Source organism: Mytilus galloprovincialis, chromosome 1 (genome assembly GCF_965363235.1).
Source record: "Mytilus galloprovincialis chromosome 1, xbMytGall1.hap1.1, whole genome shotgun sequence".
NCBI classification, from domain to species: domain Eukaryota; kingdom Metazoa; phylum Mollusca; class Bivalvia; order Mytilida; family Mytilidae; genus Mytilus; species Mytilus galloprovincialis.
In genome coordinates, this window is record NC_134838.1 from 120,307,002 (window position 1) to 120,333,098 (window position 26,097).

The 26,097-nt window shown below is 31.4% G+C and overlaps 1 protein-coding gene and 2 long non-coding RNA genes across 3 annotated transcripts; 1 reads left to right on the plus strand and 2 right to left on the minus strand.

Moving 5' to 3' along the window:
* Positions 1 to 6,314: 6,314 nt before the first annotated feature.
* LOC143055105 (uncharacterized) lies at positions 6,315 to 7,444 on the minus strand. The gene is made up of 2 exons (XR_012971957.1): positions 7,371 to 7,444; positions 6,315 to 6,475 (listed from the first exon to the last, which is right to left on the minus strand). It is a non-coding gene; the product is annotated as an uncharacterized LOC143055105 (long non-coding RNA).
* A 94-nt stretch (positions 7,445 to 7,538) lies between these two features.
* LOC143055091 (uncharacterized) lies at positions 7,539 to 12,938 on the plus strand. The gene is made up of 2 exons (XM_076228241.1): positions 7,539 to 8,827; positions 11,692 to 12,938. The coding sequence occupies exons 1-2, from the start codon at positions 7,858 to 7,860 to the stop codon at positions 12,393 to 12,395; spliced, it is 1,674 nt and encodes a 557-aa protein (XP_076084356.1). The 5' UTR covers positions 7,539 to 7,857; the 3' UTR covers positions 12,396 to 12,938.
* A 5,212-nt stretch (positions 12,939 to 18,150) lies between these two features.
* Positions 18,151 to 23,789, minus strand: LOC143055100 (uncharacterized). Its single transcript, XR_012971951.1, has 2 exons — positions 23,581 to 23,789; positions 18,151 to 18,359 (listed from the first exon to the last, which is right to left on the minus strand). It is a non-coding gene; the product is annotated as an uncharacterized LOC143055100 (long non-coding RNA).
* Between the last annotated feature and the right edge of the window lie 2,308 nt (positions 23,790 to 26,097).

Below are 26,097 nucleotides of genomic sequence, written 5' to 3' on the forward strand. Positions count from 1 at the left end.
TTGACAAAATAGGACATTAAACGATTAGTTAAATTCATCTAAGGGTCAACTTTGCCTGAGGTAGTTGAAAATTTTGATTCTTTATAATTTTACAATTTATAAACGGACAATTTAGAAAGGTTTGTTATAAATCATGTCAGAACCAAAGTACTGACTATTGTGAAAGTACTTTTTCGTTAGATACCAATTTTCGTGGTTTTTACGGATGACTTTAACCACGAATTTAGATAATAACTGTTGTGAAATCCAGACAAGGTTATATCCCTGTGTAGGTTTGACTTCAAAGAAATGGTCATTTAAGTAACGCAATATGAGCTAAATACACATTTCCTTGTAATATTTCAGGCCGGATTAAACCAATTTAATCTTTAAAAATCTAAAATGTACGACTGTCAAACTTTCAATTCTCATGAGAAATAAATTTTGATCAATTACAATTATACATCATTTGTAGCATTCTCTTATATGTAACAGTTTTCATTTTAATTGACATGTTTATGAAAATAATCACGAATTTAAGAACCAACGAACATGAAACTTTTTCTTAAACCACAAAAAATTGATACTGACAAATAAAAGTACTTTCACAGTATGATTTCCTACGGGATTTATAGACCACCAGCAGAGGTATCGTCACAGTGATGTTACAAATAAAAACAACATGATCATTTCACGCGTCCGAAACACTTTCCTTGATTAACCTACACCGGGAACGCTCAACACTTTGAACTAGATTGTGTCATAAAAAGTATAAATAGCAAAACTGTGAAATAGCTCAATGAAAAACATTTGTATGAAAACCGAGTGAATATATTTTGGGGAATTTTATCAAGCAGGAAAATGGCAAAGTATTATGTTGTTTAACCATGGGATACACATTTTCTTTTATGAAAAATTAAAAAAATCGGTTTTGCTGTCGCATCAGCAGGATCATTGCGTTCGCAAAAACATTTTTAAACCCGTTGTTGGTGGCTGTCTATCACATTAGTTTCGTTTATTGTTTTGTTATAAATCATGCCGTTGTTTTCGTACAATTGATTGATTGATTGATTGAATGGTCTTACATGCCACTTTCAACACTATTGTGTTATCCCGAAGCGGCCATTTTTATTTGGTGGCCCGAAGACAACAACAGAACTTCGGTAGGAAAATTGACCTACCTATAATTGAATTGTTTCACATTTCATTTTTAGTGTCGTGGCCTTTTAAAGCTGACTACAAGGAATATGTTTGACCTTTATTAGAACACTTTCGGTGACCTTTACTTGCTTAGATTTGCATACATATATATCTTTTTAATAATGAGAACGAACGAATATTATCTTGTAATATACTGTTAACTCTTTTGTTAAAATGTTTGCTAAATTTATTAAATATAAATTATGAATATAACCGACGAACGTCATAAGACGTGCAGGAATTCAAACTTAACTCAAATAAAATTTATAAATGAAAGAAAGTTCATGCATCATGAAATTATGAAAAGTCTTCAATTTATTTCGTTCTATATTTTTACATAACTAATTATAAACAGTTCATTTCATTTTTTATTAAATGCATAAGTCTTAAATGAGTCTTTACAATTATAAAAAAACTCATCATAGATACCAGGACTAAATTTTGTACATACGCCAGACGCGCGTTTCGTCTACATTACAGGATTGATGTACAGGTAAACAAACAAAAAACCAATAAATATTAAATCATCTGCTGTAGATAAAAGACAATCAAAAAGCGTTTTGTAGAAAATTACTAAATGTTTCAAGAAGTCAATGATTGACTTTTGACTCTAAAAGGTATGCACATAGCAAATTATGTCGAGAGAAGATTGGAAATATTGAACATATAATTATATGAACATTTTGAACATCCCGGTGAACTACCAGTATGAATAATATTCCCTGTAACTGGTGTGCAATCTGTATAAACATAACAATAATATACCGGGTATATCTTACAATGTTTTAAGTCTAAGATGTTTATCGCACAAGACAAGCTCATACAATTTAAATAAAACCTTTTTAAAACTTACCATTAACTTAATCAACCTTATAATTTTATAAAGCTTTTGTACTTTTGCATCCTTGTGCGTCAGATTATAGCGTTTAAACATTCCTGGTAAAGGTAGATTCAGAAATAGCTTCAGACACATAAAGTATATAAAGAGTTCTTATGTTTAGGAATTACGATGAGACTAATCAGCCCTATGAAAAAGAAAAAAGGAAAATCACAACAATACAGAGTTTCAACAAAAATTCAAAACGGAAAGTTCAAACTCAAAAGCTCCAGCACATCAAACGAAGGGATAACAAGTTTCATATTCATTACTTGATACAGGCATTTTCTTATATAGAAAATTGTGGATAAAACCTTGTTTTATAGCTAACTAAACATCTCACTTGTATGACAATTACATAAAATTCCATTATATTGAATAATAAAGGCAATAACAGTATACCTCTGTTATAAGCAATAAATCGATTAAGAGAAAACAAATCCGGGTTACAAACTCAAACCAAGGGAAACACACCAACTATAAGAGATAAATAACGAAACAACAGAAGCACTGAAATGCAACAAATTAGATATTAAATATATAACAATATCCGATCAGAACTACAAAGTACAACATCATAACTAAACACATCAATGATGGATAAACAAATACCGTGACACGTCTAATAGCAATGCGAGTTCACACTCAGCAAAACAGTCATATTCGGGAATAGATCACGTTCGGCACTTTAAAGACCAGACGGCGTAAATGGTAAACAACAGTCTAAGACGTGGTAAAAATGTCCTAAGTAAGTTTAGACACGAACACATCGTATGGATCGTGATTGTGTCCATACAATTTACGGAGTGTCATTTATAATCTTTCCTTCTCATAACTTTGTCAGAACAGTTTCTGCATAAGGTGCTCACTCCTGTATATGAATTCCGAATAATGTGTACATGCACGAGCAAAACGTACCAACTGAGATATGTAAACACCATACGATGGGACAGAGGGTATGTTACTTCTGAGAAATGGGAACTGTATAGTTGGAAAGTTGAAATCGTCCCGTTTGTCATAGGTTTTAGTGTGAAGTCGTTCATCTGTGTCAATATTGTGTAAGAGATCAAGGTATGATCAGTCCTTCTAGTATCAGTTATATCCTTAATTTTAAGTTATCAGGGAAATATCTGTAGTAAAATTAAAGAATTAGCAGTAGATCTTTAGAATGTTTGAGAATCCACACCTGGAAAAAAACCGCAAACAGAATATATCTCATCACAATCTTTTTGAAGGCCATCTTTTACTGTAGAAAGAAAAGTAGTCAGTACGTACTTTAGGAAGATGTTTAGTCGAACATTTTGACAATCAAGCTATGTATCATTCTTTATACGGAGTTTTGATATCCAGTATAATGACGGTATTTTTTTTTCGTTTTCTTTGATGTTGATACCAAAAGAAAGAAGGACAAATTTGTGATTTTGTAAAATTTCATCCTTTGTAAATGATGTTAAGGAATATGTAAAATTACTCGTTGTGTTGTTTATTCCAAGCTCTGTTGTGAGACATTGCCAATAATGGCTTTTACATATGAAGATAATATTATTTGAGGCATTATCTGCTGGAAAAACAACATATTTTTCATGCAAAGAGGATAACACATCCACAACCTCCGGATTCTTGAAAGGGTAGGAAAACCTTGTTCTCATAGAACATCGTAGTTTCTGAATGCGTTTCTGAATGCATGATCGAATAGTTTTGGTCCATTCAGACAAAGTGTCCAGTTCTGGTTCGTCTTGTTTGCGCTTTAATTATTTTTAACATAATCTTCAACAGCACCCATCAGTGACCTGAAGAACTCTTTCTAGTTGATGGACTATGGAATTCTATATTTTGGTCCCTTGGCTAACAACTATCTTATTTATTAATTGGTGACGATGCCAAGGTCGCCAGTTGTAACATGACCAGCTGGACTATAATTGTATTGTAAAGATGCATATGAGCAATCCGGCGGTTTGGATTTCACATCTTTGAGGTTAAAGGCCTCTAAAAGTCTCTTGTGGTTGAAAATCTTGGATTCGGTAGACTTGGTGTTAGTATAAGAAATCACAGGTTTAGCATCAATTTTGAAGAATTCATGGATACTTTTTTGTACACAATAATTATGTGTGAACAAAACAAACAGACATACTAGGTAAACATGTCAAAATAGGGATACAACAGTCAACATTGTGTTATTATCTAAATAACTTTCAGAATTTAGAATTGTGTAAGCAGCCTAATTGCCTCATCATTATTCTAAAAATGTTCAATATACACAGAAAATTATAATGTCTGAAAATAGTATTAATGTAATGGAACTGAATTTTAAAAGTTTGAATAGTTTTATTATGTTTTCTTTATGACAAGTGCCTTCACCATGACACTATTGTCTTAAGTTTATGTTATAAATTATGTCATGAGTTGTTTGAATTGAATTACATATTTTTTTATTATATAAATCTAGTCGATATGTATCTCATTGACAAACATATCACATATCTTTATTTGTATACAGTCACAATAAATGATACATAGCATTCAAAGGGAAGAATGGTTTTTATTTTTTGGGATTCGAAGTTATCATTTTTCTTCCTCTTCTTTTTTTTAATCAGACCAAATAAGACCTTCTCATGTGGGTTTTTCATGACAGACAGTTAATATAAATCCACAATCCTGAATTGAGCATCAATTTGATAAATAAAAAACAACATCCTTTTTCGATTCGTGATTAGTTATGTGCCAATTTATAGAAATGATTTGCTATATCATAAACCAACCATTGTTTCGTTATTTTAAGTGATATGAAATCGTCTGCAAACTCACTGTCATTGAGTAAAGCTGTTTCAATGAGTTGTTTTGATAATGTGCATTCTAGTTACTATAATTTACTAGCGAATCGTTTCTCGGTCTTTAATCTTTAGATGCCAGAAAAGTCGTCTGATTTGTAAATGTATCGATTTTGTTTCATTCCTGATTGTGACATTTTGATTACGCGCGGGTTTGCATCACGCATGACGTATGCATAGCAAGAGACGGTGACCCTGTCTCTATGCGATTCTATTGGTCTTTTTTACATTAATTTATAGTTTCCTAATGGATATAGAGACTCGAACTGATGTTGCTTCTGATTTAACTCCTCAACATCTTAAGTCAGACTTATTGATTGATTGATTGATTATTTATGCTAATTAATGCTATTTTCAGCTCTTTTGTGTGTATCAAGGGGGTTCATATGATTTAAAGAAAACCACCGACTATTTCCAGGAAGACTGGCAATCCTAGTCCTAAGATCGAAGTCGAGCACACTTATCATCAGCGTTGTTCAAACCTACAACATCAGTGTTGACAGGATAGTGCTGACTGTTGATAAACAACTTAGACAACTTGCCTAATGCAGCACTCGTGTCAATTTGTAATTTTGGGCCTAGCCATCTATGTAGGACAACAACTATATCACTAGCCTGTCAAGACTGAGGTTTGGATTTCGAATTAAGAACGTGACAACTTCAATCTCTTTTTTAACATCACAAATGTATTATTTTTTTTCTAAATTGCGTTTTACACTTATACTTAATTAGTTTTAATATATTTTATTGTTCAAAAATGACAAATGGATCAAACACAAGTTTTTCAATTTAGTAATGTCTTCTCCAAAGCAACAAAATATATACACATTAATTAATGAACACATCCAAGCGCCAGTGAAGTATTCATGTGCAATACTTCTGAGTGGCAAGGAACATTCTCAGCGTATAATCAAACAACATACCATAAACTAAGACAATATATATTAACTATTCTATTATATCAAATTATTTGAATCTCTGAAAAATACATTTTAAGAAATCATTTTGCTTTCATTCATAACCAATCGTAATTCCTTAGTGAACAATTCATGCAAATCTAAACTCTAAAAATGTCAAAAATAGTTAAAAACATACTATACCTGATTGATATTTTGTACCCAAATACTTTACTGTATATTTTGTTTTTAAAATCGACATCAATCTTTATTGATTAGGATAGTTTCTTTTCCTGCCGAAAGATGGCCACTCCTGCTTCACCTTAAGTAGAAACTGACTGCCAAAAAATCGCGCAATGTGCCGAAAGTAGCTTTAGACACCAATCAATAAATCAATTCAAATGTAATGGTTTCTTTTTAGGGTAAATATAAAATAAAAAGATGTGGCATGATTGCCACTGCTATTCTTCAACGTCTATTATTTTAGAAACTGGCTTAGGGTGTATCTACTCCAATATATAATACAAATGAAAAATAATAATTATATTTAATATTTGACTGTTTTTATATATACATAGTGTTGCACCGACCGTGCAAGGGCTGTGTATCCAGTCAAGTTCTTTAAAACCGCCCATCATCTTACAGTCGATTTAGAAACTCTGCAAAAGCTCATAATTGTATGTTTAAGTTTTCTACTGAAAACAAAAAAAATAAATAACTATCAATCAATTAAGAAATGGTATTGCAATTTTTAAAAGTAATTGTTTTGGACGTTCCAATTTGTAAATTCACGCATCATTGTAAATATAACGGAATTTGATGAGACTGTCATCAAAGTGAGAGGTTTAGCGCTTTAAAACCAGGTTTAATCCACCATTTTCTAACTTTGGAAATGCCTGTACCAAGTCAGGAATATGACAGTTCTTGTCCATTCGTTTTTGATGTGTTTTGTCATTTGATTTTGCCATGTGATTATTGATTTTCCGATTGGATTTTCCTCTGAGTTCAGTATTTTTGTGATTTTACTTTTGACCATACATAATTTTCAAGTATTCATTTTTATAAGTCAGATTACTATATTTATGTATGTTCCTAGCCAATTTTCGATATTTTTTATGTATTTCCTTTACAGGTTTATATTTCTATAATTTATAATGTACAAGGTATTACTCTGCTATAGGTAAAACTAATTATCATAAGTTAATAGAAAAGGTAAAGGATGTAGTTTCAACCAGGTTTAGCCCACCATTTTTCTTCGGAAAATGTCTTTCTAATTTCAGAAATATAACAATTGTTTTCTCATCGTTCCTTTGATTTGATTTTGTCAGTTTGAATCGACTTCCCTATTTGAATTTTCCTTCCAGTTTTGTATACTTGTTATCCTCTTTTAATTTGTGTTATATATACTATCCTTTTCTAAATTAACACTTTATCAATCTTAAACGGAGTTCCGTGATTGTATCATAAGTAACAATTTACTACTTCTTACTTTAAAACAAATGTTCAAGCAAACAAGTGTCACTTGATGTAGAAAGGAAAAGGCAAATTAACATAATTTCAAAAAAATCAATATGTTTTACAAGTGCATACCTTTTTAGATATATTAACTGTTGATTATAGTTAAACCAGTATTAGTCATTCTACCATGCACATATATATACTTGTACGATATACCTTTTATGTGTTCTTCAAATAGACTTGTTTAATTTTAAAGGGCGAAAAAAACTAAAAATAACTCGAATCATCACTTCCTGTTTTCTTCTACACGTATTATACAACAGTACGTTTTCTTATGATCTTGTGATAAATGTACAAACATTTAAGACAAGAAATAACAACTTTAAACATCACTGGATTTACCGCACTTTAAGATAACAGTTATATATATATATATATATATGTATATATTCTTCCTGGTCTATGAAGACATACCTTTTATATGTATTTTGATCGTAGTTTTCAAACCACTAGGCACGAAAATTTGGAATTCGAGTAACTATCATACATATAAAAATATGCATACATATGTATATGTGTAGAGAGAGTGACAAAAAGAGCCGTGGAAGCACACTTAACAATGGATTTATCAGAAGTTCAAGGAAAACTTTGTCCACAGAACGTTATTCTGGACAGTAACATAGTCACCGTGACAGGAGAACTGGTTCCTGCTGGAACAGAGATTTGTGTTTTACTATGCGAAAAACTGGTACTTTGTGCTGGTGATGGGGATTATTTAAATGTCAATGTTCTTGGCAGTACAAAAACTACAGACAAACATGAAAAAATATATTTAAATCCTGGAAATCAGGAATTATTTGCTGACATTCATTGCAATGGAGAAACCTATAAAACGGTAGACGAGTTGTGTCATGAATATCCTCGCTATTTTTCTTGTAAAAATGATTTTTTTGCCGTGGATAAAAAAGACTGTACTGTCAGAGTGAACAGTGGCGAGAAACTCGAATTTAAAACAATACAGTGTATAGAAACATGTTCAGGAGGAATAGACAAAAGTGGACAAGAGACTTACACCAATGTCAGGATAACCACGAAAACATCCAACGTTGTGCTTTGTAACCGTAATGGCTGTGAAATTCAGATACCATCTGCTTGTAAACATCCCTTCCAGGGCATTGAAGACCCTAATCATTACACACCACGCGAGTTGTTAGAAAACTTTCCTCTTCCAAGGCAAGTCAAAATAATTGACGAAAGTCTTAATAGATTGGGATTACCGTATATATGTTCTAACGAACTCAATTTGCAGACAGTTACAACAAACCATTTTCTATTGTTTACATCCGGATTCAAAACTGGCCCTCCTGTATCAGGATTTGAACTGCGACACCAAGTTAAGTGTTGTGAATTAGTAGACCCGACTGCAGTGAAACTCAGAAGACGTATAGACAACAGTCAGATTGGCGAGACGTTCTCCACAGAATTTTTGTTTGAAAAAGTACAAGGTGACCAACTGGTATTTTCTGTGATTGGTAGAAAGTGTTCCACCCCAGTATCAAGATTAAAAGCGGGACGACAGCATTATATGGGTAAATCCTATGAATTTTATAGCCTAACCTTCTGACTATGTGCTTTTGCAATACTGTTATAGATAGTGATTGATCATCCCACTTTTAAAACTTAACTGAACAAATAACTGATTTTAGAGCGTATACCGAAATACAAGAGGGTAAATCGAAAAATCAGTCAACGATTTGAAGGTGTGACGAAAATTTCACACGAAAATGCTTTTAAAATTTGAGAAAAGAAGGAAATTATCAATTGTTCTATAGTCAGGACCGTAAACTCAGTGAATAATAATAGACAATCATAGCCTTAATAATCATTATCATAAAACCTCTGCTGAACTTATAAAGGTCTTTTGAAAAAAAAAAAAAAAACCCATCATCAATTGTCATTGCAGTGCAGCTTTAAATAGGTGTTTGACAAATTAATTTGTTCTATCTTTTTGCTCGATTTTTAGAACAACTATTCAAGAACTTATTGTGTTTTTTGGTTATAAAGTATAAACAATAATAACATTAAATATTTCTCGAGTGTAAAATAAAATGTGTTAAGAAACGAACCATATAGACGTGTTGGTCCTTTGTAAGATAATATTTTCTACTATTTTATGAGGATTTACAATGTGGTTATTTCTAAACATAATTAACATATATTACTATCCAGTTGTAACAAAAAAGTCTCTGCGTTCTGTCGATGACAAAACATGTAATGAAAGTCGGTTACCACATATTTATCTTTTTTGTTTTCATATTCAATCATTTGGTTTGAAATTTTGTCTGTATCATTTTAAAGGCTCGTAAATTAAAATAAGATTCATGTTTTCTTCTTCGTTAGTGTATATACGTATTCTAAAATGTTATGTGATAAACTTATATTTTGTTTGATATCCCTTTTTTAATAACCATGTTTTCAATTTCGTAAAAACATCTATTTACGCCTTTGTACTTACAAAGTAAGTCAAATGGCTAGATAATACGACGGGAAAAAATTATATGATATTTTAGAATGGACTTAAAAACGAAAACTCTTTAAGTAATCACACTTATTAAAAATATATTATAACTAGATAAGGATTTGACCTAATTTCCATTTAGTCAAATAAATTGTTATTACTTCCTGCATTTTTCAAATAATACACAATCGACCATTATCTAATCTTCAACTAATTCACAATTCATTACACATGGAAATATACGTTAGACGCAATATTAAGAGTTAACCTAGTACCTAATTGATTAAAATATTTCACTAAATAAAAAAAAATTGTTACATATCTTTATTAAATGCAGCGGGGGTTTTCTTCTTTTTTATTTATATTTCGTTTGACAGAATATCTTAACAATATTGTTCGACTGTCTTCCTTCAGGGATATGTTAATAGACAAAACACTGTCGACTTCTTTATATATTTGATAACTATATAAATCTCAAAGCTCTTTTTTATTCGAGCGTCACTGATGAGCCTTAGACAAAACGAATGATATTTATTATAAGTTTTTTTTAAATGTTTTTAAAAATTTACATCAATTTTAATGTTTTACCTGCAAAATCCTCTACCTAACATGATTTGGGAGCATGTCGTTATCATTTAGACATGAGAAAAAATAATTAAATTCTTGACTTAATTATTTACCAAGAATACACAAATTACCTTCATCGAAATCTATAATGTTCATAAGACACGAATATCTAAGTTGGGATGAACAAACACCGTATGGTGAAGCCATCTTCCAAAACTGGAAATAATAATCTTTCATTGAATTTGAATGCATTTGTTTAATAAGACTATGAAAACGTTTAGTGTAGAGGATAAAAAAAATGTCAACCGCATCAATAAGTGTAGAACTCTCGTCAGAGGCCGGAATGAAATGTTCTTTGATGGGTGTGTTATGTTCAACTAGGTCGAACCCACCATTTTTTCTTAAAATGTCCTGTTCCAAGTCATAAAAATAGCAGTTGTTATCTTATAGTTCGTTTCTCTGTGTGTTGCGTTGTCGTTTGTTTTTTGTTCCCTTCAGTGTTTCTGTTGTTTCGTTGTTTTCCTTCCTCTTATAGTTGATGTTTTTCCCTCGGTTTTACTTTGGAGTCCGGATTTGTTTTATCTCAATCCAATTATGATTTTCGAATTGCGTTATACTACTGTTGCCTTTATTTATTTAGTTAAGGTAGCCAAAACATAGTAGGGACCTTCCGATGGTCAGAGGTGGTCTTAAGCTTACATGCGGTAATGCTCTGATTGTTTAATATTTGACTCTCTATGGAGAACACGGCCATAATTTCGGAAAAGTTGTGCTTTCATTTGGAAGAACTTTCATGTAGTATTAACGCCCATTGGTGACTGCTTTGTTGTCGGCCAGAACAAACAGAAATCGCTTTGCAAGGACATGAAGTTTTTTCTTATTCTAGAAGTAGGTTGATAGGGACCTTTTTCCATTAATTTCTTTATCATTTTTAAAATGTGATATCCCCAATGTTCATCATCTTCATAAAGTTATTCAACCAAAATCATGAGATTTTTTAACAGATTCCTCCTGACACAATTTTTTAGGATAAAAGAGCAGATTTATTGACCCGACAAGACTGTTTTAAATCTATTGTACATTGAGGACGGTTTTAGTTTCTCAGTCTCGAACGACTTTTGACATACTTCTTCTTTTCCATTTATCATTTGCTTTCTACATGCAATCTTTTCAGCTGTTAATCATGTAAAGATTATTTCGGATTTAATTTTGCATACCGCTATTTTACGAAACTCTTTTCAAAAATTCAAAATCATTTCAACGCATCACAAGTAAAATATAATTTGAAGTTAGATTCAACATGTCTCATTCTTCAATGTGAAATCCCAAATTAATGGAAATAAAACAAATAGGTGCACTTTTTTTCAGATATGAACATATCTAAAGAAAAAACTGGAGCACATAAGATGTCATCTAGTGACTCAGGATTTGCAGATGCTGACTTAGAATCATGTACGTCGACGCTTACAATTGAAAAAGGAAAAACATGCAGTAGCAATCAACATTTATCAGCTAGTAATAACACACCATTAAAACAAACTAGACTCCCGCATTCCGAATGTCGTACTTCCGATAGATTATCTACTCAAGAGGAGGACTTGAATCCAATCGACAAAGACAATACCACATCCGACCGCTCCTCAGGAGAATATGTCGATGTTAGATTAGACGGAGAAAAAACACCGCCATTACCAGAGCGGAAATACCTTGATCATCCAACTGAACAAAAAGATGGTCATACCAAATATGATACTAATACACCGACTAAAGAGCAAGTCAAAACTGATGATGGAGCAAATAAAAATTCGGAGATAGATAATAAAGAGCCTGAAAATAAATCAGCGATTACCCATCCAGAGAGTGATATTAGATCGATGACAATGATTGAACTTGGAAATCTACTTAAAAGTGTAAAGCTTAATAAATTTGCTGAAATGTGCTGTGAAGAACAAATTGATGGCGATTTTTTCATGGAAATGAATGATGAAATTCTGCAAGAGGAACCATTTAGTTTGAAAAAATTCGATATATTGAAAGTGAAAAAATTACAGGGTGGATGGAAACCAAAATAAGTATAAGGATATTCCCAAGTATAACATCCCGACATTTGTTATGTGACTACAATAGAGGTATACATGTGTTCACTTAGAAATTATGTCAGTAAAAAAAAGATTGATAATTCAATATGTGTGTGATATCTGCATTCGTCCTAAACATGTCCTAAACATGTGTACTTCTATTTACAGAATATTCAGTTTTATTTTCTACAGTATAAAAGATACACAAATAGTTTTTCGTAATCATATACATTTCTCATACTCTATTTTTAAAAATGGAATTCTATAGTTAACGTACAGTATTATACCCTTAATGCTACATTTTGTTTACAATTCAGATTTTTACAGGATTTAAAAGATCATTTCACCAGATGGTTAGAAAATAATTCTTTTAAGCTTAATGTCTGCCAAAATCGTCTGTATGTAACACGTAATGGGGGAAACTGACCACATAAACCTGCACGAACCAATTATCACGACGATAATAACACAGGCACTTGGGGCCTGGGTATCATGCTTTTTATTATCATTTTTATAATAAATACAATAAATGTACAACTTTTATGTATTCAATGTTCCTCAGCTTGTTTTATGACAGTAGAACTGTTTTGATTTGAGCGTCGTAAATAGTTTTATGTAGACGAAACGCTGGTCTACAGTCTTAGATTTTAAATGCAATTTTCTGACCTTTTGCATGTAAAAAAAAAAGTAAAATCACAAAAATACTGAACTCCGAGGAAAATTCAAAACGGAAAGTCCCTAATCAAATGGCAAAACCAAAAGTTCAAACCCATTAAACGAATGTATAACAACTGTCATTTTCCAGACCTGGTACAGATAATTTCTTATGTAGAAAATGGTAGATTGAACCTGGTTTTAAAGCGATAACCCTCTCATTATATTGACAACGATGCGTGAACAAAACAAACAGACATAATGGGTAAAAAAGTCAAGATTAGGGGAACAGCTGTCAACATTATGTTACAATCTTAATCACAATAAAAACAAATAAATATTAAACAAAGAAGCACAAAATGGCATATATCAAGTTAAACAGCCTTATTCATTGATTTTTTATTTTTGTATTTTATTTATGTATGTTAAATCCACCCATAAAGGATTGAAATATTTTAAGTACTGAGACCGAATGGTTAGATTAGTATTGACTCTGACGTAGAATCGCGCGTTTTACGTCAGAATGTACAGATATAAAATAGTTTTATCTTCAAGGTATAAAAAGAATATAGTCTATAGTTCTTTTAGGTATATTCTCTGCAGAATGTAAATTAGAAGTTTACAGTTTCCTTCTGGCCGTTGTCTATATGCTTATTGTGTATTTCTTCTAAAACAAAATAAGAAGATCCACGTCATTATGTATCAAAGAAACACAAAAGGGCATATAGACAAAGCATTAGCAAATATGAAAGACTAGAACACAAAAACCATAGTAAAAAAAATGACACAATGGCGGGATATATAAATACAGTGCCACGTCATATGTATCAAAGAAACAAAAAAAGTGACACGGACAAATCACATAAGCAAACATGCAAGATAATACAAACAACGCAATGACTGGATGCATAAGTACAGAGCCACGTCAAATAGATATCACCAAAAACAGACCAAACAGTAAAAGTAAATATATTAATCAAGACAAATAAAAGAACACTATAACACGTTACTAAGATGTTAAACAATGTCGTTTGCAGAATTTATACTTCAATACCATCGTGTATAATTTGTGAAGATGATACGGAATATTTATCAACAAGGTCTTGGTACCTTCCGATGGACTATTTTAGAGAAAGGACGAGACGTTCTTTGACATACCCCTGGTTTATCAACTTTCTGCCCAGACACTTGTGACGTTTTATAAAATCTGAGTAGGAGCTGCAAGCTCTTAAATACCGAATAAGTTGGGAAATGTATATGTAGATCAGGGACCTTCCTTGTAAACTTGTTTTGAATGAAATTTCATCCCTTAGACTTGTCTTAATGACATCCCGTAGACATGTTTCAATGCCATTCATTTACTTGTATTCAATAACATCCATTTGACTTGAATACAATGGCATCCCTCAGATATGTATACAATGACATCCCTTAAACTTGTATACAATGACATCCCTTATCCAGTGGTTTGATATGTTTTAGCTTTCGATTTTGCCATTTGATCAGGGACCTTCCTTGTAAACTTGTTTTGAATGAAATTCCATCCCTTAGACTTGTCTTAATGACATCCCGTAGACATGTTTCAATGCCATTCATTTACTTGTATATAATAACATCCATTTGACTTGTATCAGTGGCATCCCTCATATTTGTATACAATGACATCCCTTAAACTTGTATACAATGACATCCATTAGACTTATACACAATTACATCTGATAGACTTGTATACAATGACTTTCCGTAGACTTGTATACAATGACATCCCTCAGACGTGTAAACAATGATATACCTTAGACCTGTTTACAATGACATCCACAAGACCTGTTTACAATGACATTCCTTAGATTTTTATACAACGACATTCCGTGAATCTGTATACAATGACTTTTCTTAAACTTGTATACAATGACATTCCTAGATTTGTATACAATGACATCCCTTGACTTGTATACAATGACTTTCCTTAGACCTGTATACAATAACATCCCTAAGACCTGTATACAATGACATCCCTTAGACTTGTATAAAATGATATTCCTTAGACCTGTATTCAATGACATTCCTTAGACCTGTATACAATGATATCCCATAAACTTGTATACAATGATTTGCCTTAGGTCGGAATACAATGACATCCCTTAGACTTGTATTCGATGACATCCATAAGACCTGTTTACAATGATTTTCCTTATATTTATATACAGTACATTCCTTGAATCTGTATCAATGCCATCCCTTAGACTTGTATACAATAACATCCCTTAGACTTATAAACAATGACATCTCTTAGGCCTGTATACAATGACTTCCCTTAGATTTATACACAACGACATTCCTTGGATCTGTATACAATGACATCCCTAAGACTTGACTACAATGACATCCCTTAGACGTGTATACAATGAGATCTCTTAGACGTGAATATAATAAGGCCAAAAAAAAAAAGTTTACAATGACATTCCTCAGAGTTCAATGACACCCCTTAGATTAATACACAATGACATCCCTTAGACCAATATGCCATGAATACCATTATACAAACGAAAAGCTCGTGTAAATTCAAGCATCTTTTTCACCAATCCGGAATGTCCGATAAATAATTTTAGAAACTTTAGAAATTATTCAAAAAACATGACTCATGTATCTGTGTTATGTTATCAAAATTTATACATCTAAGTGGAGTTATTTTATTTCAAAACGATGGGTCTTTCTTTTGGAGAATCAACTCTGGTGAAAAGTAAAATCACAAAAATACTGAACTTAGAGGAAAACTATGCATAACACTTTTAAAACAAGCCCGGTTTAACACATTTTAAAATGTGTATAATTAGAAATCTTAATGAGTCACAATGTATTGGAAATCATACATTGATCTATGGGTATTCTTTGTTCTTGTCATATGTACATGTATCACGATTTCGTGCACTACATATATACCTATACATTTTACTCTTTCAATGATCAAATGACCAAATACTTTAATTCCTACAACATTCACATACATTATGATAGGGATGGGGAGGGGGCGAGTAAAATATTAAATTCTGAATAACTTCTCTGTTTTCAAAATGAAAATGTATTGCAATTTCAAAGTGAAAAAAATAATTCTGAAAAGGTCGTTAGAAAATTGATAAAAAAATAATCTACTTTTCCTTGATGAAAATGTCACGAAAATAAGATAAGAAAAACATAGCATCAACTTTCATAAACTAAGTTGATAATATATTACTTACAAAGTGACTTGTAATTTTCATATACCGTATCAATTCATTATAAGATATAAAATAATTTTAGAAACTTTAGAAATTATTCAAAAAACATGACTCATGTATCTGTGTTATGTTATCAAAATTTATACATCTAAGTGGAGTTATTTTATTTCAAAACGATGGGTCTTTCTTTTGGAGAATCAACTCTGGTGAAAAGTAAAATCACAAAAATACTGAACTTAGAGGAATATCAATTCGGAAAGTCCATAATCACATGGCAAAATCAAATAACAAAACGCATCAAAAACGATATCAAGTTTTATTTCAATTTGCTTCAACGCATAAAATAATGACCTGTGTAAGGTCATATTTCCCCTGAGTATATGCAAACTCATTTAATTCGTTTAATAGATATCATGTGCTGTGGATTCAGTTATAAACAAACCTCTCCTCCGGGGTTTTTTTTCAGATTAAATTACAAAAAATCTTCGTGGACACACATTCTATAACCTTCGAAACAAGTAATGTGACTATATCTGTTGATGAATCGCTACAATAAAGGGACAATATCTGAGATAAATTTGATAACTCAAAACTATGCATAACACTTTTAAAACAAGCCCGGTTTAACACATTTTAAAATGTGTATAATTAGAAATCTTAATGAGTCACAATGTATTGGAAATCATACATTGATCTATGGGTATTCTTTGTTCTTGTCATATGTACATGTATCACGATTTCGTGCACTACATATATACCTATACATTTTACTCTTTCAATGATCAAATGACCAAATACTTTAATTCCTACAACATTCACATACATTATGATAGGGATGGGGAGGGGGCGAGTAAAATATTAAATTCTGAATAACTTCTCTGTTTTCAAAATGAAAATGTATTGCAATTTCAAAGTGAAAAAAATAATTCTGAAAAGGTCGTTAGAAAATTGATAAAAAAATAATCTACTTTTCCTTGATGAAAATGTCACGAAAATAAGATAAGAAAAACATAGCATCAACTTTCATAAACTAAGTTGATAATATATTACTTACAAAGTGACTTGTAATTTTCATATACCGTATCAATTCATTATAAGATATAGGAAATAATATTTTGACCGTATATAGGTCAGATAATGCATATTTAAAGGTTTCCCTTGTCGTATAAAGGTAGTAGTATACGGATGTTCAATGGTCATACATCGATTGAAATGAAGCAGATCCGGGTCAGAATTCAAAACTGAGGGAAACACATCAAGTATAAAAGGATAACAACGGAACAACAGAAACATTGAACTAATACAAAATATAAATCAGTTTGTTAGTTATCCCGTTTGAATTGTTTTTCGCTAGTATTTTTTGGATCCCTTTATAGCTTGCTGTTCGGTGTGAGCCAAGACTCCATGTTGAAGACCGTAATTTGACCTATAATGGTTTACATTTATAAATTGTGAATGGGATTAAGAGTTGCTTATTGGCACTCATACCCATCTTCTTATATCTATTATCTATATAAAAAAATCCTCGAATTAACAGCTATCAATATAATTAAGACATAAACAACAGATACACATTAGGTTTGAACCACATGGGAGGATATTCTTATGTCAGGGTCATTCAAATTGGAAATTAACTGCACAATTATTTTGGACAATAAAGGTCCGTGCAACAGTTCAATTATTTAACTGAAGCATGAGAATTAAATTGCAGCCAATGCAAAAACCAATGCGGTACAATTGCAGTGCATTACATGCATGTAGTGCTTTTCTTCAATTATCGTTGTACTATGTGTTGTGTTGGTTGCATAATATCTATCTGCTTTAAGATGGTGTTTTATTTTACTGAACTCTTTTCTGGACAAGTTTGTATTTCAATCATGTAGATTCAATTATGGTGTTTTATTTCAAAAGTTCAAATAAACTGTAAACGAAGTAAGTCCATCAGTGTGATTTTTTTTTCGTATACACAATCCTTTTTTTTCAATTGATATTTATGATTCATAAGTTTAGTTCCGTGATTTTATCTTGATTTACAAGTGGCTACTTGTAACTTTCAAGAAAATTGCAAACAAACCAGTATAAGCTACTCCTGAAATTAAATACAAAATTTACATTTAATAACATGTACAATCCAATTATTATACTCGTTTAATTGTTGCTTGTTACCAAAATATACTATTTCAATAGCTATACTGTTTTATAGTTAAATTCAATCTTAATTACAAAACTACTTATCCACTTAATGATTTATTCAAATTGACCTGTTTTTATTTAAAAGACAAAATGAGCTAAAAATAACTAATGACTTCCTGTTTTCATATACCCATATTATAAACAATGCACTTTCAAAAGATAATGTGATAAATGTTAAAACTGAATAACAAAGACATCACAATAGTAAAAATCTCTGGATTTATCATACTATAAATAAGAGTTCTTTATACATATATTTTATGTTCTACAACACAATTTAAACTGCGAGTATTCAAGTGAAATTGGAATTTGAACAACTGTCTATATAAATATATAATACGAGCTGTGAAAGCAAATAATGGATTTGTCAGATGTTCAAGAAAAACTTTATCCACAGAAAATTATACTGGATATAAACATAAATACAGTGACAGGAGAACCAGTCCCTGCTGGAACAGAAATCTGTGTTTTACTTTGTGATAAACTAGTAGTTTGTGTTGACGATGGAGAATATTTAAATGTCAATGTTGGGTGCAGTAAGAAAACTACCGACAGATTCGATAAAATATATTTAAACCCTGGAAATCAGGAATCCTTTGCTGACATTCATTGTAATGGGGAAACATTTCACTCCTTTGACAAGTTGTGCTGTAAACGTCCTCGCTTTTTTTCCTGTAGTAATGATCTTTTTGCATTTGATGAAAATGATTGTGTCAAAGTAAAGAGTGGAAAGAAACTAGAATTAAGGACTAGCACAAATGTGAAGAAAACACCACAAACATCAATCATTGTGCTTAGTAACCGTGATAACTATCAAGTTCATATACCGCATGAAAATACATATACCTTCCAGGGCCGTCAAGACCCAAATCATTACACACCAGGCGATTTGATAGATAATTTTCCTCTACCAAGACAAGTGAAAATAATTGACGAAAGTCTTTATAGATTAGGTAAATCGTGTATATGTTCTAAAGAACTCAATTTGCAGTCAGTTACAACAAACTATTTTCTATTGTTCACAACCGAACTCAAAGATGGCCCTCTGGTATCAGGATTAGAACTTCGACATCACGTTAAATGTTGTGTATTTACTGATCTAAGAGAAGTGAAAATCCGAACACGTATAGACAACAGTCAGATTACGTTTTCTACAATATTTTTATTTGAAAAAATTCAAGATAACCAAATGGTATTTTCTGTACTTGGTAGACATAGCACAGTATCCAGATCTAAAGCAGGTCGACTGGAGTATAAAGGTAAGATCTGTCATCACGATTTAACAATACTGCATCTTTCTTTCTAAATTTAACTCCACATGAAACCAATTTTAAAGGGTATAAAGAAAACATAGACAGGCAAAATGATTGGTGTAGGTATCAGCCTAAAAGACTCTACGAGAAAGTTCTTCAGAATGACCTAATAAATTATTCTCCATTAAATGCAGTAAAGCTCCACTTATATTAACTCAAAAAGGTGTTGTACAACTTTATTGTTGTCCTGTATTAAAACTAGTTTTTCAAACCAACTTTTAAAGATCTGATTATCAGTATTTAACTTTGTCATAAAGTATAGGAAAAGTATTTTATGATATATCATAGGGAAAAGTGGGTGTGTTAACATGTATTAAATTTTCATTTTTACTTAAGGATGTATTCTTCTGACTTTTCAGTCTCGTTGAAATCTCGTTCTTGAATTATTTCCAAAACATGTGATGGAATTGGGAAATATCAATAAATTTCAAAAATATTATAAGCAAACATAAACCTGTGAAAAAATTATGTATTTACATTGAATGGTTTTTGCGTATTCCAGTTTTCAAATTTTACGACCAATCTAGTCAGTATTTTTAGCCCAAATTTTGAGAAAATGGGTGAGGGTTAGAAAAAATGATTTTACAAGAATCATGAACATCCAATATCATTTTGTTTTTTTCAAATTTCTTAGATATGTCTTTTTTCATTCATTTTTAACAAAAAAATTGAAATAATATGCATTTTGTTCTTAAAACTGAGAAAAATCACAAAAATACAAAATTGATAGCATGATAAATTTTACACAAAAAAAGCGTCAAAATATGATTAAACTTTCTTATATTAACACCTACCTATAGTTTTTGTAAGTAAAATTTATTCAGATTGGTCCACTTCATCTTTATAGAAAGTATGAGAAAAAGTTTAATTGTGGAACTGTGATTTTTTTCATGATAATAGCCCAAAAATAGGTAAAAATCGATGAAAAATGGGAAAATCATCAAAATTGGCCATGTTCAAAGGGCCGTAGCAAAAAAAGAAGTGCACCACCATATGATTTTTTCTTCGCCAATTATTTTGTTACAGTCTTATAAACCCAAAAATCAGGTTGAGAAAAAAAGTTTAATTCTAGAAATTTTTGGCTCCTCAGAGGTGTACATCCTTAAGAAACAATTTCGGACAAACATTAAAAATATAGAAAGAAAAAATGGTCGGTTAACATTTCCATTCTACTTCAAAATGATCTTTCTTACAACATACTATCTTTTTTATGTAAAATATAAATAACAACAATATTTTTTCCAGATCAGGACTCAGGATTTTCCGATAGTGATTTAGAATCCTGTGTGTCAACGCTAGCGGTCGGAAAAAGTAAAAAATCCAACATCAAACATATTTCAGAAGGTAACAAAACACTGCCAAAGCAAAGTAAACCGAGACGTATACGAAGATTATCTACTCAAGATGACTTCTTTAAAAATTCCACCGATGATAGCGATACCAAGTCCAATTGCTCCTCTGGAGAATATGTAGGCGTTAGATTGGATATAGAGAAAACAGCCAACATCCAACATATTTCAGAACGTAACAACACACCACCAAAGCAAAATAAACAGAGACGTATACCTATATTATCTACTCAAGATGACTTCTCTAAAAATTCCATCGATGATAGCGATACCACATTCGGTCGCTCCTCTGGAGAATATGTAGGTGTTAAATTAGATATAGAGAAAATACCGCCGATACCAGAACGAACATACCTTAATCCTCCTATTGTACAAAAAGAGCATCAGTCTAAATATGATACTTATATAGCGAGTACAGAGCACCTCAAGGCTGGTGAAGGAGCAAATGTAAAATTGGAAACCAACATTAATAAATCTGAAAAAATATCAGTTAGTACATCAAAGAGTGATATAAGATCCATTACGATAATTCAGCTTGGAATTCTGCTTAAAAAATTTAAGCTTTATAAATTTGCTGAAATATGTTGTGAGAACCAAATTGATGGTGATTTTTTCATGGACATGACTGCTGAAATTTTAAAACAGGAGCCGTTTAATTTGAATAGTTTCGAAATGTTGAAAGTGACAAAGTTGCAGAGTGGATGGAATCCGAAATAAGTTCATTGTCCAGTTATATCTTTCTGGCAGAGGTTATGTGAAGAAATTTGGTTATGGTATTTTTACATAGGTATCACGTTAGTAAACAGAACATTGATTATTCAATCTGTTTGTGATCTCAACGTTTATCCAAAACAATTGTACTTCTATCTACAGATTATTTAATTTATTTATTTCCGAAAATCCAAAAGTTACCTTTATCACCCTTGCCTAGTCATATAAAGTACATTACACGCTAGTTGAATGCATAATTTCCGTAAAAAAAATACCAGCCCGTACTTTAACGGCAGGTTTACAAAAATAGCAGGTTTACAATTTTGTTCGCCAGATACGAGTTTCGTCTATATAAGACTCATCAGTGGCTCTCGAATCACAACAGTCAAAAGGTCAAATTAAATACAAACTTGAAGAACTAGTTGAAGCTAAATGCTTCTTTTTCAATAACAACAAGACTTTTACTGTATTTAAAAATCATTTCACCAAATGATTAACTCTAATTCAGAAATCTATCTTTTTAAAAGAGGGACGAAAGATACCAGTAGGACAGGCAAACTAATAAATCGAAAATAAACTGACAACGCCATGGCTAAAAATGAAAAAGACAAACAGACAAACAATAGTACACATGTCACAACATAGAAAACTAAAGAATAAACAACACGACCCCAACCAAAAACTAGGGATGATCTCAGGAGCTCCGGAAGGATAAGCAGATCCTGCTCAACATGTGGCACCCATCGTGTTGCTAACTGTTACAAATGTGTTACGAAATGTCAATTAGTATGTTTCCTATATGGACTACTTCTGTAAGCAGTAAAAGTCAGAATTTGGAAGGAAAATGATTATTTGTATTGTTAAGAGAAAATATATATATATATAAAGCAGGAAACCTACACAATTATGTGAACCGGACGCTAGTGTAACTCTTTTATATTACTTTTCTGTCGCGTCATTCTTGATCAGAATAAGACTTCTTTTGTACTTAATACTGTATTATCTAGCCTGTACAGTAAGCGATGGTTTTGTAAGAGTTGAATAGTTATGTTATCACGAATTTTGAGGTCATCTGATGGTTTATCCGATCATATTTAAAACTCGTTTAACGAGCTGAAGTTATAAGTCTTATGATGATGATCTTTTGTAGATCTTTTGTATAATTGTTATTATAAAGTGAGCTTATTATTACAATACAATACTTTTGTTAGTTTTAAATTTCATGTACAAGGACACACTCATATAATTGTATGTACACTTATTACATGCTACATGTTTATGAACTAAATGTCAGAGATTAAAGATCTTATCTCATCTCAATCGTTAATTTTAAATTTTATTCAGTACTCCTATGTACTTTTTATCTTTCTAAAAATAATTAGATGTGGTTTGATTGGCAATCACACAACTATACACTAGAGTCAAGATGAAGAATATGTAGGCAAACATAGGTAACCCTCGAGAGGTAACCAAACGTCCTTCAATAATGAAAATATCGATACTGTATTGTCAGCTATAAAAAGTTCCCGACATGAACACAAGTGAAACAAATAAACGAAAAAACTTTACATGTCTTTAAACTATTTTTGACTTTCAATATTTATCAATAGACAGTTATTGTCTTTGCAATAACCCCAATTTAAATTCTAGCGTCACTTGTATAAATTGAAAATCAAAATAAATTGTCAATGTAATATGATGTAATATGATTATCAATAAGACAATTATCAAGCAAGGAACTTACGACGAGGATAATATTCAGTCATTCTATGGCGTACATATTTGACATAGATACTGTCCATCTTCGTCAACTTCACAGTAGTGATATCACTATTCACGTAAACACAACTGGATATCCTGTATTTATTATCTTTTCCTTAACATGAAGTCAAAATGCTCGAAGACCTCTTTACCTATTATTTTTTTTTAAAATCTATCATAATGTCTAATATGTAAATATAATACACTCAATCGAGATAAAGCCTCCGTATTTGAATCTAGTTCAAAACGGTGAAATTTGTTGGTATATAAGGGTATTATTGTGCAAAGAAACGCTTATTCAATTTACTTCACATGATATTTAAATGGCCTTGTCAGAGTACATATTATATTAATGAAACTTCAGGGTCTTAATTGCAGATAACCATATATACTCAATCAAAACCCGGAAAAAATATTTTTGTCGAATTTTATCTGTACTCCCCTCATTCCACCTCCCCCTTCCCCATAAAATGGAACATTCTTTTTAATTGTGTCTTTAAGATACTTTTACCTTTGAACGGAAGCTCAGCTACTTTTCATTGACCGTGAAACATGGTTTAGAGCGCAGATTAAGTTCTTTTGCCAAATATGAAGAAAAGGAAAAACTGTTGAATTTCAAGGTAAATATAAATTATCAAAACGCTTATCACTTACATTTCTAAAATTCGTATTTATAACATATTAATTTTCATTGAAGAACACTTTTGACCAAAAGATTATTTAAGCCAGAAATATATAATGAATGAGGGGAAATAAAATAAATATCAAGTGTTATTCACCAAAACGTGTCCCCTTGAGAACGCCTGAACGTCTCAAAATTTAAATCAATAACATGTTCTCGGTTACTTGAACAACGTTAATACCATTTTCAATAATGGGGAAACGATGGCAAACATCGGAATTTGAATCCATGATTCTGAATAAGACAAGACACGCTTTCACGCAAAGACAACTGGGGAAGGGTGTAGTGATGAGTATAACCAAATTTAAAAGAGTTAGTACACGATGTACAGTGAAAGATGAAATCACTACTTTCAAATAAAGACACAATAGAAGAAAAAGATTGGCACACTAATGAATTATTTTTACTTGCAGTGGTTTCATTATTTTTCATAAATATGTTCATCATTGTTTCAAATTCTTGACTCTACACTACATTCTAAAAAAAATCGAAAACATTCTCCCTGTGCTTCGGTGAATTTGTTAATTTCTGTGTCATTTTGATCTCTTGTGATTAATTGTCACATTAGCAATCACACCACATCTTCTTTTTTATATATATTCCCGTGCTTCAGATATTGATTAAGTGGTCATTTTTAGCATTAGTTTGTTCAAAGCAGGCTGTTAATATTAAGCATGATTGCAAGTGTACTTGCAACATATCAATTACCTATTGTTGATTGCGTAATGCCCTGTAGCATAGAGGGCATGTATACTCATCAAATGGCTGTCACATATTTGATTTGATGTAGGCATTTTCTTACGTGGAAAATGGTTGATTAAACTTGGTTTTATAGCTAGTTCAACCTTTCACTTGTAAGATATCATAGTCGCACAAAATTCCATAACATTGACATTAATGTGTGAACACATCAAACAGACATAATAGGTTACAATATAACAAATAAGGGAACAGCAGTCAACATTGTGTTATAATTTTAATCACCATAAAAACAAACAAATAGTTCAACAGAGAGAAAAACATGTAGACATGACACATTAACAGAAATGAAAGACAAGAATACAAAAATTTACCATAGCATTATAGATTTACTATAGACAATATTCTCCTCTGCATTAAACATTAGACAGAGAATATGAGTACAATAAATATAAGGTTTTCCTCGACTTTGATTTGGGGTAAAAGATTGGTTTTAGGAGGAAATATTCTATGGAAGTTGTGAGGGGTATAGTGATGTAAAACACTTATTTAGCTTCGACACATGATGTGATATTGGTTTGTTTGGCATATATGTGTATGACTCTTCAGAAAAGGAAAAAGTTGAGAACAGGACAGTTCAGTAAGGTTTTTTTCTGTACCAAGGTGATGTTAAACGTGCTTTATAATCAGTTTGTTTTATTGGTCAATAATAAAAGGAAGATAAATCTTGAACAACATAAAATATTCATAAACATATTATTCATAAAAAAAAATCAATTATTTGTCAACATAGAATATTTGTTCTCAGATGTTTTGACCTTCTTGTTCCATATACAAAATTTAGATATTCGCTGAATTCAGATATGAATCAAGTGTCATCATTTGACGTTATCCACATGTAACTTGTGCGTTTCAAGTCTGTAATACTTCATTTTTATTATTTATTCTTTAAGTGGACATCATTCTGGAAAGGTTTGTAATTTTATAATATTTTTTCATTAGGGAGTTTTATTTCTATATTTATAGATAAACATCTAAAATTCAAGGAAACTGTAAAGGATGTAGGTCCAATCTTCTAAACAAATCGTGTACACCATCCTATTTCAATTGAATATTTAT

Bases quoted from the DNA above. Each gene is read 5' to 3' on its own strand.
- LOC143055091 (XM_076228241.1), top strand. From the start codon at position 7,858: ATGGATTTATCAGAAGTTCAAGGAAAACTTTGTCCACAGAACGTTATT. The intron at 8,828-11,691 runs GTAAATCCTATG...ACTTTTTTTCAG, and splicing joins GGGACGACAGCATTATATGG to ATATGAACATATCTAAAGAA.